At 42.3% G+C, this 15178-nt stretch overlaps 1 protein-coding gene across 1 annotated transcript in view; it reads left to right on the top strand.

The window, feature by feature from the left end:
- Positions 1–14606, top strand: part of SLC9A9 (solute carrier family 9 member A9) — a 494822-nt gene extending 480216 nt beyond the window's left edge. The window contains exons 13-14 of the mRNA XM_041734563.1: positions 10435–10540; positions 11852–14606. Coding sequence (XP_041590497.1) covers positions 10435–10540; positions 11852–12079 — 334 coding nt within the window. The 3' untranslated portion in view covers positions 12080–14606. The remainder of the gene's footprint in view (positions 1–10434; positions 10541–11851) is intronic.
- Positions 14607–15178: the final 572 nt, after the last annotated feature.

Genomic DNA, 15178 nt, shown 5'->3' with positions numbered 1-15178 from the left:
GGTTCCCTCAGGGTCCTGCACTCAGGAGCAGCCACCTGGAGTGGAATAAAAATTGAGCTGGACAAAGATAATAGTGATGAAGGAAAGACGAGGTCCAGATCAGCTGAGGAGGAAAACCAGTCAGGAAAGTCAGTATGCAAGCCGCCATGCTTACCATTATACAAAAACCACAGAAGAAGGAACTAGGAAATTGAAAAAGCTTTCCTGAACACTACCTCCTTCAGGGAGTTTAGGAAAACTAATTTTACATTTTAAAAAAACCTACAGGAAAAGACAGAAGTCAAATCTCATAGAGAGTTATTGAAAGAAAAAAAAAAAAGGATAAGAAACAGAATAACATCCCTAAAGACAGTGAAAGCACGCCAGAAACACATGCCAGAAGTAGGTCAAAATTATAATATACTATAATAAAACAAGTTAAAACATTATAAAAATGATGAAATGGAAGATCAGCATAAATCAGAAATAGAAAAAAATTCTGAAAATAATTTCAAATGAAGAAAAAACACATAACAGAAATGAATAGTAAATTAGAAGAAATAAAAAAGCAAATAAACACAATGGAAAATACCTTAAAAGAAATAGCAGGTAAAAAGAAAGAAAAAAATTTTAAATCAAAAAGAAATGAATAAAAAGACAAAAAGGATTCAAGGGTAAGTGACAGGGCAGCCCGGGTGGCTCAGTGGTGTACCGCCACCTTCAGCCCAGGGCATGATCCTGGAGACCTGGGAGCAAGTCCTACATCAGGCTCCCTGCATGGAGCCTGCTTCTCCCTCCGCCTGTGTCTCTGCCTCTCTCTCTCATGAATAAATAAATAAAATCTAAAAAAAAAAAAAAGTGACAAATATTGAAGATATGTAAAGATGGAGCAAGAAAGCAAAGCAAAGAAACAGAATACTAATACAAGCGAAGTTCGCTAAAACACAACACATTTAGCACATTTGAAACTATACATTGGAAGAGCACATCATGTACCTGAAACGTTCAACCTAGAACAACCAACATCAGAAAAAATTTAGTGAAATTAATGAGTTTTAAAGAAAAAGTCCTTTTGGCATCTAGGGGAAAGGGCCATTTGATTTATAAGGAAAGAAAGTGGGCAGCCTGGGTGGCTCAGCGGTTTAGTGCTGCCTTCAGCCCAGGGCGTGATCCTGGAGACCCGGGATCGAGTACCACGTCGGGCTCCCTGCATGGAGCCTGCTTCTCCCTCTGTCTGTGTCTCTGCCTCTCTCTCATGAATATATAAGATCTTAAAAAATAAATAAATAAAGGAAAGAAAGTTATATTTTCATTATACTTTTAAGGAGCAACTACTTATGTCAAAATAAACTAGAAACATACATGAGATAATCAAATAAAGAAAGTTATAAGCCAATCAGTTTATTTCCAGAGAAAGACTTTCAAAATATAAAAAGCACAAACTGTTATCAATGTTCAAGAACTCAAGAATTTTTCCATGAGTCCTTCCTGAGCAATCTACTAAAGAACAAGCTTCAGGCAATCAAAATGAGCAGAAAAGCATGGATATAAGGCCAGAGGGTTAGTATTAAGTATATAGTTACCCAGGGTGCAAGCACTGAACAAGACCTAAGAGAGACAGTACAGGATGTAATGGCTATCTGATCTGACAATGTAGATGTAGCATAACTATATATAGTTGCACAGTAGTGTTTTTTTTAAAGATTGTATTTATTTATTCATGAGAGATACAGAGAGAGAGAGGCAGAGATACAGGCAGAGGAAGAAGCAGGCTCCCCACAGGGAGCCCTATGCAGGACGCCACTGAGCAGAAGGCAAATGCTCAATTGCTGAGCCACCAAGGCATCCCATAGGGTATTTTTTTTTTTAATGGGAAGTTAAAATAGAGGGAGGATACGCAAGTTTTTTTTAATGTATTATGTAATTTTTTATGGCGGTACTATCAGTATTATTATTCTGAGACTACTATATATTTAATAAAGGATAAAACAAATGAGTAGTTACGGACCATTCTAATTCTATCATTCCTTATGTCCTTGAGAATCAGAAATTCTTAAGCTTGAATTGGAAGTATCCATAGTAACTCACAAGATACATAACTAGTGGCATGATGAAGTTGGTCTGCACTAGCTGGTGAGAACAGATTGTACGCTTCTTGTCCCAACTCCACATTCAGTGACTTCATGTTGATATATAGAAATCAGCCATAATGGGAGTGTTTATACCATGGAAACTGGGAAATGCTACTAATCCAGCTTTAAAAAAGAAAGAAAAGAAAAAAAAAAGTCAGTTATTGAACATTTACCGGTGCTTCACTGTGTATCATAACCCTTGGTACCCAGAGTTTGCAGTTAAAACACCATTTCTCACTAAAAGAAATCAGAGAATTTTGGAGAAATGGTTGGTTTGAGATCTGAAAGAGGCAATGTTCAAGATGAGCCTAGAACAAGTTGTCAGGCAGATGACAAAGAAGCTATCGAAGATACAGACATCATGTCAATAGGACTCAGGAGCCAATTTGAAAAGACTCCCACTGACCAAAGATGGGTCAGTTTGAGCTTCAACAATGATCGTAATTGCAATCAAATTCATTTAAATTCATTACACTTTAATGACATTTAAACAAAGAATCATTTTCAGAGGATGATAATGAATCGTCTGAAAAGCTGGTAAATGGGTGGAATAAACCAAGCATTTATCTTGTCTTTCCTATATTGACTATTCCACTGAATATGCCAATAGAATAAATGAAAAATGTCTCTTTATAAAAGTATTCTATGTAATAAAATAATAAATATACATATATGTATATTGTATGTATATATAAAATTAGAACTTCACTATTTGAAATCCTCAGAGAGCAAACATATATGGTTATGGCACATAAGTGGCTGCTTAGACCACACAAAGAGACACAACCAGAGATGATGTGCCTTCCTTCATCTTGCCAAGGAGATGGAGAGAACCTGAACCCAATTTAATCTCTGGATCCACCTGGCAATTTACAGGAAATACCAAGGGCAGGGGACCATGCTAAGCCGCACATCAGCAAAATTCAGACCATGGAAAACTCCGCAGGTCAAAGGGGCCAGGTTCTTCAGATAAATCGTAAAGAAATTAAAAGGGTAGAGGAAGAATCTACATACTAAAAGGCATAACACATTTTTTTAAAATAGGCCAGACTGAACTATAGTGTGTAAGAACACACACTTGAGTGCTAAAATTATACTATAAACTCAAGGAAGTGATTAGTATACAAATCAGGATAGTAGTTCCTTGTGGGGGAAAGGGCGGAGTTTGCATTAGGAAAAGGGGCTCCAGTGCTGGGAGACAAAGTTCCATTTCCTGGGCTGGGTGATTTCCTTGCTTTATAGTCATCCATTAGACTATACATTGGCCTACACTGTATAATCTAATTTCCATTCTACAATATGAATATTTTGTTAAATAATAAGAAAGTTCTTGCCCTCAAGGGGCTTAGAAAGAGCTGGAGATGTAAACAATTAGCTTCCAGGCAATGTGACGAATGCTTCCAGACAGACGCATACACATTGCTACAGAACAGCCATGGAGCTGAAGCAGTTCAGCACGACAAGTCTGAGAAGGCTGCTGGGGGAAGGGACACACCAGCGTGAAAGGAGAGCCCTTCACCAAATAGACATAGGAGTAGCAGAGCTCAGAGACAGGGCTGAAGGCGGTTGCGGTCACTCCATGCTGGCTCCCTCCAGGCAGGTCTGCTTACCTGTCAGGTGTTTATTCTGGCATTTGCTGCTCTCTTTCTACCCCAGCAGTTGTCTAAAGCAATTTCCTTTAAGATGATAAAAATTAGGATTGTTAAGCAAAGAAGCATATGTTCATCAGTGTATGTGAATAGAGGATTTCTGCTTTTTCTTTATTTTAAACCATAACTTATGGACAGCCTAGGAGGCACCATCTTGATAGCTTGTTCTTGAAATAGAGTGGCTGCTACAAAGACAGGATCCTACTCCTATGTTCTCTGCAAGTGCAGGGTGCAAAACTGGATGTCCACCCTCGAGGTAGAACAGAGGGATAAAACAGCTCAAAGAAGAAGGCTTCTTGTTTGGACTCTTAGAGCCTTCCTCCAGCCTGAACCCTGAGCACCAGCTCTGCAGAATGGCTCTTCGCAGGCTCATCCAAAATGGCAAGACAGTGAGTGTTCAATTACAAAATCTGATATATCCAAAGGAAAGAGGGAAAACACATTCAATTTGTTAGGACATATTTCCTGGGAAACAAAGCAGAAGGGGTGTGATTTGTGTATTGGAACCAAAAGGTGATAGGGTGTATAAAATGTGGGGTGTCCTCTGTGAGTTTCATTCATGGATGCTGTGTAAACAGCAATGTAGGGACTCAGCAAATCAATAGCAAGTGGACCTGGTTTTCTGCATGAATGTATGGACTTGGAGGGCAAGGTTGATTTCCACTACAGGATATATTTATCCTTTCCCACCCACTTGTCATTGATCCCTGACTATTTGGTGGCAAGCCAGCACTGGAAGCTAAATGCACTTGGGAAAAAGAGTTAAGAATAGGTTAGAAGAGGAGCTCCGGGGTAGCTCAGTCAGTTAAACATCCAACTCTTGGTTTCAGCTCAGGTCATGATCTCAGGGTGGTAAGATCAAGCCCTAGGTTGGGCTCCATACTCAGCAAGGAATCTGCTTAAGATTTTCTCTCTCTCTCTCTCTGTCTCTCTCCTCCCTTGCCCTTACCACCCTCACATGCTCTCCCTGCCAATAAATAAATAAATAAATAAATAAATAAATAAATAAATAAATAAATAATTTTTAAAAAGAATAGATAAGAAGAGAATTGAAAAACCATCTGTTTACACATTTCTTGATCTGTAAAATGGGACTATAATTCTCACCTACAGCTGTAAGGAGAAAATAAGACATATTAGAAATGCTTTATAAATGAAAAACTGCAGGGTATACTCTTGAAAGGCCTATACAGAGATAAATGTGCTTTGTTCTTTACACAGCTATGCAGTGATGAGTATTTTATCCAAATAACAAGACTGTGTATCGAGCTCACACATACAAACACATGCAAATGCTCCCACTAGGCACAAAGTCTTCCTCTACAAGCCCAGATACGGTGCTTCATTAATTCACTCTCAGGTGTAACATCATCAAGGCTTCACATTTTTGAGCCAACTATCTGACCCCTCCCCCAGACAAGACGGAACCTTTGACAAAGGCCATTACATTAGATAGATGTGGGTTCTGGGCCAAATGGACTTCCCTTATACCTACCTTTACCCTAAAAATGATGGCTTTGAAGACATAAGAGACCATGTTCTTTTTCTTCCCATTTAAAATTTGAATCCCCTATGGAGGGCAACACTCCAGAGAGAGAGAGCAATATGTTCTATCCATCCTTGCCAAATCACCAGTCACCTGGGGCACCTAAAATACAGATTCTCCATAAAATAGAGTCCCAGGCCACTTCCTGGACCTGCCAAATCAGAATCTCCAGGGGAGAACTTGGAAATCTGAATTGTTAACAAATATCCAAGCCGATCTTCATGATGAGGCAAGTTTAGGGAAGCCGAGATAGAACATAGCTCTTCAGGGCTCTCAGTGATTTTTCAAGAGGTCCAGAGAGGGAGTGTGTTAGTCTGCCCAGGCTTCCATAACAACATACCATAGACTGGATGGCTTATACAACAGATACTCATTTTCTCACAGTTCTAGAGGGTAGAAGTCTGAGATCAGGGTGCCAGTATGATTGGGTTCTGGTGAGAACTCTCTTTTGGGCTTGAAGATGGTCACTATCTCACTGTATGCTCACTTGACCTCTTCTTTGTAGATATTTGGAGTAAGAGCCAACAAACTCTGGTATCTCTTCTTATAAGGGCAGTAATCCCATTATGGGGGCACCCCCCTCATGACCTCATCAAATCTAAATAACTTCCAAAGGCCCCAACTCCACATACAATCATATTGGAGGTTAGGGCTTCAGGATATGAATTTGGGAAGGATGCAAACGTTCAGCCCAGGGTAGGGGGCAATGGAGATGACTCCGCTCAAAGGGGCAGACATTCATTGGTGGAGCTGGATCATTGTTGAGCATTTTTGCATCTCACCAGTCTATGTAGGATTATGTCATATGAAGCATAGGCATGAGCAAGCTGTATGCTGATTAGTTTTGGCATCTTATGATGGGTAAAACATGAGGATCTAAAATAATTAAAACAAAAACTAACAAACAAAAAAGAGAAAGAAATCAACATTACCAGGAATTTGGGATGTGAGTTCAGTTAAGCGCATAATTTAGCTCTGGACCTTCTGATTACTCAGGCCAAAGGAGAAAATGGCATCTGTTAATTGTCTTCCTTATTGCACGCATGTTAAACTCTGAGTAGAATTCTAGCTTTTACTTACATCTCCTGAACCAAGCTGCTATTCCCAAACCTATGCCCTTTGGATGGGAAAAGCCATTGTTTTTCTCCCCCAGAGCTTCACATTTCATCTCGATACATTTCTAGCTTATTAGAGAAGCAAAACTAGCTGCATCAAAAATACCCAATGGGGAATCTCCCTCCCCAAACATATACTAGAACCTGATGAAAAAAAATAACACATTTTGCAAAATCAGCAGTTGGGGTTTTTATTTTTTGTAGATCAAAAGAGTTTTCTTACTCTTTAATAATTTAGGTAACCCTGGAGATCCAGCCACTTTCCAGACATTGCTCAGCAATAAAGAACTCCAAAACTCACTGATTCCTCAATTCCAAATCAGTTGTCCAATCTGACAAGATCTGTTACTTGGTATCTCCGTAGCAGAAGAAAGATGGCCTGTGTGACAGAAATGTCCTTGATCCCAGGCCCAGCTCTGCCATTAACTATCTGGCTGGGCTCCACTGAGCAATTATTTTCCTCTCTCTGAGCCTGTCATCTTCATTAATTCAACAACTATTTCTTGAACATCTAAAATGTGCCCAGCACTGTGTCCAGGTGAATGGGACAGCCTGCCCGCCCTCAAGGAGATCACAGTCTTGAGACAAGGGAGCTTCCCATTCTATAAGGCAATTGTCCATTTCTTTGTGTGGATGCCTCACTGGATTCGTACATAAAACAAAAATAAAAACATGTGAGCATATGAAGGAACAAATGAATGAGTGAGTAAAGCATAATATTATTTTTTAACCACTTTATTTCATGTCGTTCCCACTCTTTCCATGGTCCCCTCAGTCTAATAACTCAGGCCCAAGAGGTTCATCTTCAACTTAACCTTTCTTAGCCTTTTATCCTCAGAAAACTTCATTTGTTGGTTATAATCTGCCCCCTTCGTCTTCTCTTGTCAAGTTACTCAGAATCTACTTCCATCACTCATACCACCCCTTTATATTTCCTACGTCAGAAATTCAGCAAACATCCACTGAGCACATAATATGTGGCGAGCACTAGGCAAACCGAGAAGTTCAGCAAAGCTTCTGGGGCAGGCCACATCTGCCGTGGCTTTGCGTGTAGCTTGGCACATCCTACTCACTGCCACACTTTGACCCACAGCTACTGAGACACCAGAGCAGCCAAAATGGTATATCGTGAGTTTCCTAGAAGAGTCATACATCAACAAATTCTGCCCACTTCTCACCTACCACCTCACGCTAACTGCCTGTATGACAAATTTTAACCCAAATAGCTACTTTTGGTGTAGGAGTGCCTTAAATTTCCCACCTACGACATAGCCTGTGAGTTCCAAGGCCAAGCCAAATGCCTGGAGTGCCATTGTCTTGTCTCTCTCTCTCTCTCTCTTTTATTTACTTATTTCAGACGGGAGGGGGGGAGAGAGAGAGAGAGAGAGAGAGAGAGAGATAACGAGTTGGGGTAGGGACAGAGGGAGAAGCAGATTCCCCACTGAACAGGGAGCCCAACATTGGGCTCGATCCCAGGATCATGGGATGATGACCTGAGCCAAAGGCAGACGCTTAACCAACTGAGCCACCCAGGTGCCCCCCATTGTCTCTCTACCCTCAGTCTCATTCCCCCATTATTATCCAAACGATTGAGACAACAATTTCTCAGAAGTATTTCTTAGAGAATAAATTTTTAAAATGAAATAAATAGCATTTGAATAGTGCATAGAGTTTAAAAACACTTTTACATTTCCCATCAGTATTCACAACCTGTTCCAGAAGAGGCCAAATGGTACCCCATGTGGCCCAGGCCCCACATTCACAAAAAGCTACAAATTTCATCACTAAGTGTTAGCTCCAATAACATTATACATTAGTGTTAAAGAGATACCTCATTAGGATTAAAAGAGAAAAAAAAAGTTCATTACACAATTCTAAATTTGCACTTTACCTTTGTTCCATTATTGTGGCATTTTGGCATTTAATTTTTCAATATTCTGAGAACCTCAAACAGTGGAAGTCACCCAGGCCTCTTTGAAACTTTTAGAGCCTTGACAAACCTCTTCAATTTTTTTTACATGACATCTCTAGAAATGTAGCTTACCTACTGTCACTTCTCCATCTTGAAATAAAATTGGCTGGATTTTCCTTGATTTACACTCTAGTTGTACATATATGTTACCCACCATGCCTCCCTAGAAGAGCGTTTTTTTGTTTTGTTTTGCTGACCTACACACACCATAAACCCTAATAAACCACGTGTCCTCATGCGCCCCTGTGTGAGAGGGTCTGCAGCTCGCCAGCACGGATGAGATCTGCAAGCTTTTCTATCTAGAGAACCCTCTGGTCACATGCATGATTCTGCCCTGATAATTTATCTTTTGCTAGCGATGTTGGTGGTGGATTCAAACAGCAATGAGAGCCTTTGGATTATTTAAAATCATTATATCTCTAGGCCTCAATTCCTCCAACCATAAGATGAAGGAAATAACAATTTGTAGTGAAAATTAATAGAAGACCATCACAGGATTTCCAGAGTCGTAGATAGGCTCAACAAATATTACAAGGAGGGCAGCCTGGGTGGCTCTGTGGTTTAGCACCAACTTCAACCCAGGGCATGATCCTGGAGACCTGGGATCGAGTCCCATATTGGGCTCCCTGCGTGGATCCTGCTTCTCCCTCTGCCTGTGTCTCTGCCTCTCTCTCTCTCTCTCTCTCTCTCTCTCTCTCTCTCTGTGTGTGTGTGTGTGTCTCATGAATAAATAAATAAAATCTTAAAAAAACAAAACAGATATTACAAGGAATGCCAGGCTCTCAACTTTAATATCTTCCTTGGTCCTTCATTGAGCACAGCAGCTGCCCATCTGAAAGGAATTGTCATGTTTTCCATTTGCACTTGGAATTACAGACTTGCTTAAGCATCTTTGCAGTAACTGCCCTGGCATCGTAACTAGGCTATATTCACAGGCATCCCCTGCCTTATCACCACTTTGGCAGCGGAGCATTTGAAGCCAGAGACACCGAGATTCCTGGCCCCCAGAGGCTGCATCTTCCCTCTGTCCTCACGTGCTCAGGGTATCACAGGAATGACAGAGCAGTGGCCAGCTCTAGATGACCTCCAGTAGGGCCATCTCCAAGATCTCCTCACATCCTCGGTGCCGGGGGTGACTTCGGATCTTCACAAGCCAACCAATGCTAACTGCTTTCCACTTTTTCCCTTTCCCTATTTATTATAGTTTTTCAGAAAGTTGATGAGGTGAAATATTCTCCAGCAGAGGAAATAATATAAAGCTTAAAAGTTGTGTCTGATGGAATGGTAAAATAATTCCACCACGTTCCTTTGAGCAAAAAAAGAAATACTAAGGCAACCCAAGGCAGCTTCTAGGGGTTTCACTACTGCTAGATTGGAGGGAAACATAACGGCTTTAGATGAACACGGTTTTCTTTGAACTTGTTAGAGCACTTTGGGATGAAGAGAGAAGAAAGATGGGTGCTAGACAATAGAATGAACCTGGCACCAGTTTATTTACATAATTTCGTATGGGGATGCACTGATGTCTGAAGTATAAAGCGACTGTGCTGAATAGTGAAAATAAAGTATTTTGGAAAACAATCTATGTTCACTACCCAGTTCTAAAACGACTGAACATTTTATGAAATACCTCTTGCTTCTTTGTGAAAATTACTGGTGGTTTAAGCACTGTGTGCAGTTTTAAGAAAACACAATCCTTTATGCTATTGTTTAAGATAATTCTTAAGAAATGCATTCTCAAGCAGATGAGACATTGAGGGAGAGGGGGGAGGAGGAGACGAACATTTACCCCCTCGCTGATGTTGGCTGGCCCAGTCCCCATTTCTTCCTGATTAAAGGCTACCAGCAGGGATGGAAAAGTGTGTGGAGCAAAGATTATAAACAGCAATTTTTGCAGGCCAAATTGCCTCCTAAATGAGGGAGTAGGGGATTTAAAGGTGAACATAACTGTCTCTTTCGCTGCATGCGAAGGTCTGTGCTGTGTGAGAAACGAAATTCTAACTTCCTTTTCTTGCCAAGTATTCCTTAACAGGCCTTGCAGATATCTGAAACCAATTTTAACCCACTCTGGCCCTCCACTGACCACTACATTACCTGAATGGTGTGGTCCAATTTCCAGGCTGCTCACCAGTCCTCAGGCCTATGGGGTGAGTAACTACCCTGGGTGGGACAGGCTGCTGGGTGCCGAGGAGCCCAAGAACCTCAGGGCTGTCACTTCCCAGCTTGAGGAGGAAGCCTTTTAAAATTCGCTGCACCGAGAGGCATTTCTCTTTTCTTTTCAGATGTTGCTGATGTGGGCTCATTCTTCTTTTTAAAATGCAAGTTTTTTTTATTGTTACCAATATTTTTTTAACCATAAAATGAATTGAGAAAATGTAAACGAAGTCATATGTCCTCACAAACTGCTGTGTACTGAGGTTTTAAATATTAGGCCTGCCTGTGCTTTATAGCTCAAGGGAGTGGAATAAAAAATGCTGAGAAGCAATTAGAATCTTTACCAACAAACCAGTGTCAGGAATTGGAGAGGAGCAAAATCTTAAGGGTTTGTGGCACTCTTGGAGGTTGTCCAGCTGGCCACCCCGCTGCATAGACAGAGAATAATGCATCTCAGATGTGCTCCAGGCAGAGCAGCCTAAGGCAGCGGTTCTCGAAGTGTGTCCCCAGACCAGCAGCCTCAGCATCACTTGCGAACTTGCTAGAAATGCAGATTATCAGCTTCCCACCCTCAGAACTCTGAGCTTGGGGCCCAGCATCTCTGCTTCAATGGACCTTCCAAGTGATTCTGATACAGCCTAATACTGGAAACCACTGACCTCGGTCACCTAGCCCAGGCTCATTCTATGAGTAATTTTGTATGGTCTTCCCAAAGCCAATGAAAGAAGAGTTGAGATCTTAATTCTTCCCTTCAAGGAAAGCTCTGTCTGAGGAAAACTAAGTTGACCAGATCTAGTTAGTTTCTGCCATTATCTACTCTCGGGACTTCCAACCATTTTGAGCTTTGTGACACTTATCCCAAGAAACATGCTGTGGGGACACACTTTTCAAATAAAATACAACAGAAACTGTGTTTGGAGAATTTAGTGATAGGCAAGAGTGTTACAAAACCAACGTGGAGAATCATTCTGTACACTGAGGGGCCAGGATTCTCCTCTAGCTCCTAAGTCCTCTCAACCTAGTTAAGTACCAGTCCAGGAAATCCACTGAATTTTAATTCCCTGAACCCAAGGAGGCATTCAGTCAGCGCCCCCTCTCTACCAACTGTCAGCTCAGGCCTGGAGCCCTCACGTGGCTGTGTTAGGGCCCCCAACGTGGCAAGGCGGTGCCCACTGCCACAGAACCTCAGCCAGGGCAAGCCAGGGCCATCAAGAAAGGAAAACAAGCCCCTGTGGTCTTACACAATGGGGACAGCTGTGGTTTTCTTCATCACAAAGTGACCTCTCTCTCTTCCCAAACTCTAGGAACAGCTAAAAGAGGAAGACGTGGAGTGCATTGTGAACCAGGACGAACTGGCCATGAGCTACCAGGAGCAAGCCCCCTCGCCCTGCAGGCCTCCTGCAAGCCTGAGTGTGGCCCAGAAAGCCTCACCGCAGACTCCAAGCAAGGACAACATTTATGAGGGGGACCTCGGCCTGGGAGGCTACGAACTCAAGCTTGAGCAGACCCCGGGTCAGTCCCAGCTGAACTAAGGGGAACAGCACCGATGTGACCACAAGTGATGCGAGGCTCGCAGCGGAATCCTTGCCAAGCTGGGGGGGCAGCGTAGGAGAGAGGCTGGACCATGTGGTAAGAGCATCCGTCGGAGAGAATCACAACCTTGTCACAAGTTATCCTCCGGTGCCTGAAGAAATAAGAATTTCTTATCATCCCTCTATATTATGCAACTGAATTGAAGTTTCTGGCAGCAGCCATTTTTATGAGTGGATCGGTTGGGGTGGGAAGGGCGGAGAAGGAGGGAGTCAGGAGTCTGGCTGCTGGAAGGATGGAACAGATGTGCTGCGTCTGCAGGTGTTTCTTTTCGGTGTGTAGCTCTCCAGGCCCTTTCGCTTCGATTTTGGATTTTACTCCCTTCATTAGGGAGAGTTTAAAAATCAGAAGAAAAAAAAAAAGTTTCTGAGCATAAACATGTGGCTTCTAAGCTGAAGGGAATGCCCAGTTATTTTGTAAAGTGGAATTTTTATATTATAAAGACCTAGACTCCTACATGCTCTTAATGACTCCAGGGCTGTTTGCAAAGCCCAGGCAAGGGATCGATACCACTGTCGGTGGCCTTCCAGAACCCACGCTGTGCGGTGACCCACTGTTCTCCTTGGCATTCTTTTCAAGCCGCTTCTCCTATTAAAGGCAGGGGATAGTTACAGCTGGGCGTACCCTGCACTCAATGCAGTTCTGCTTTCCAACTTGGTAGGACCCCTTCCAGGAAAAGCTGTTTTCTCTTCCCCCATTCTGTGTTGTATCGGAAGAATGAGCCTTTCTGTCCTGCTTGCATTTAAGTCACTTCTTGGCCCTGTGGCAGGTCCCCTCTCTATGCTGGGTAATGAGATTCTACAGCACAGGCCGGTCTCCATGTGGCAGGAGACGGTGCAAGAGTCCCGACCCATCTTCTACTTCCAACACTCACAGCTGATTAGCAAAAGCAGAAACTAGAGGAACAGAGCTGATGATGCGTACACCAGACTGAAAGGTCAAGGACATGGCACCAGGACTCCCCTTATGACAGGTGGCTCATGGCCCATGACAGAGAGACCAACACAATAGCTTTTAATTCAGCTGCATGACCTGTGCCTTTCAAGCCATAAAGATACCTCAAGCCTAGCTTCTCTTGAAATACAGATGTTAATATTAGATTCCAAAAAAAAAAAAAAAGTGGGCTCCAGTCTTAGGTGCCCAGACTATGATAAGCCTGCTTCTGAAGGAGGTAAGAAATGATGTTTTCCTCATCATTCCCCAAAGCTTGGAAGTAACATACGCTTTGCTAACCAGTTGTTAGGCTATTAACCGTGGCGGTGTCAGGCACACCACTATGTACGTCGATTTTCTTACTTTCCAAACAGTACAGGGCACAAATTGTTTTATACTCAGCTAAGTATAATCTGGTCATTCCAGGTTAATACAGCAAAAATGGCAAAGCATGAAGTTTTCTAATGTGACCTAATCCTAATAAACTTTTGTTATAAAGTATGATTGTGTTGGCCAATGCTTTATTTAGAGACATTTTCTCTGCCCGTGCTAATTGGCAGTTCTACGCCTTTACACTTGAAATGTCAGATGAAGCAAGCACCAAAAGATAACGTAAGGGAACTGCAAGGGTCCTCTGGCCGGAGGAAAGCCATAGGGGCTGGCCCGCCAAGCCACTGGAGGAATGAGAGAGAGCACATGGCAGCCAGAGAAAGGAGAGCTAAGTCAGGCCCAGTGGAACAGCCTCCGCCTTTTGCACTGCTGGAGACCAGAAATCATGTAGAGCTTCAAAAAGAGAGGGAGGGGGTCCTGGAGGAGGAGAAAAAGGGAAGTCAGAAGACAAAGACTCATCTCTTTCTGCCCTAATGTGAAAGGAAGAGATGAGAACTTGGGTGCTTTGTGTGTAGTTGGAGAAAGACACACCAGGGAAAGAGAAGATCCTCTCAAAACAGACAAACATTAGCATGGGCAGGAGTGGAGAGAAGGGAGGGAAATATAACATATGAGATGGAAATGAGAAGGGGGGGAGGCACACAAACTAAACCCAGCATGAGCTCACGAAAGCCCGTGACACACAACACAGCACAGCCATCTCATGACACACAGGAAAGCCCGCTTTCTGCATAGAAAAAAAACTCTTCCCAGCTGAACATCACGAACCATCACAAACAAGGGGAATCAGGGGCTGTTTAATCTGGGTCGAGCCACGTATCCCACTGACTCCAAGTAGGTAAAATACTGTAAATTTGAGGAAATGAGGGAATTGTCCAATCTGTAAGACAGTGCTCTAGATTCAAGACGTGATTTCCAGCCTCCTTCCCTCGGAACCAGCCCAAGACCCAAAGAGAGGCGAGCTAGTGTCCCAGTTAACAATTCATAAAACCAAATTCCCTTTATGCTCCTGTTGTGAGGGATAATAATTTATGATCTTAAGATCTCTGTGCTTTGATTAGCAGCATGAGGACTGTGAAATTCAAACCTATTACTTACTGCCAGTTTCTAATGAATAATAAAGGCAAAGAAGCTTTATTCAAACCACTAATGCTTGCACTCATTATTAGAGCAGGACTCTAATTAATTAATTGACTGCTGGTTTTTCCTTGAGCTTCTTACTATGTGTACATCACACACACACACACACACACACACACACACAGTTCCACTCACTGTCAGGCTTCCAACTAGATCCTCTGTAGTGTCCCCCTGGCCCTCAGTACATGTCTGAGCCAAATTGGAAGCCTGGTGGCAAGCCTTCATTCATGAAGTTTCTAGAAACTTCTTGGAGAGGAACTTAATGATATGAGTCAAAGCTGAAAATTCAAATACCCTTTGACCCACCTATGTCATGTGCAGAACTTTTATTCTAGCTATTTGAGAATATTATACATAGAAAGAGTATTTAGTGAAACAACTCTAATTGCCATCCTGGTTAAACAGAACACAGCACAGCCATCTCAGGACACAGCATCACGTGTACTGCTATAGAGTGATCTCCAGGACATATTGTTAAATAAAATAGCAAGGTGCAGAACAGAATGCATGGTATGCTGGCATTCTGGAATATTAAAGAAGAAATTGGTAGTATAATTGCCTCTTAAGAACTGAGGGAA

The sequence above is a fragment of the Vulpes lagopus genome, chromosome 19 (genome assembly GCF_018345385.1).
Source record: "Vulpes lagopus strain Blue_001 chromosome 19, ASM1834538v1, whole genome shotgun sequence".
NCBI classification, from domain to species: domain Eukaryota; kingdom Metazoa; phylum Chordata; class Mammalia; order Carnivora; family Canidae; genus Vulpes; species Vulpes lagopus.
This window is presented reverse-complemented; position numbering and strand designations above follow the sequence as displayed.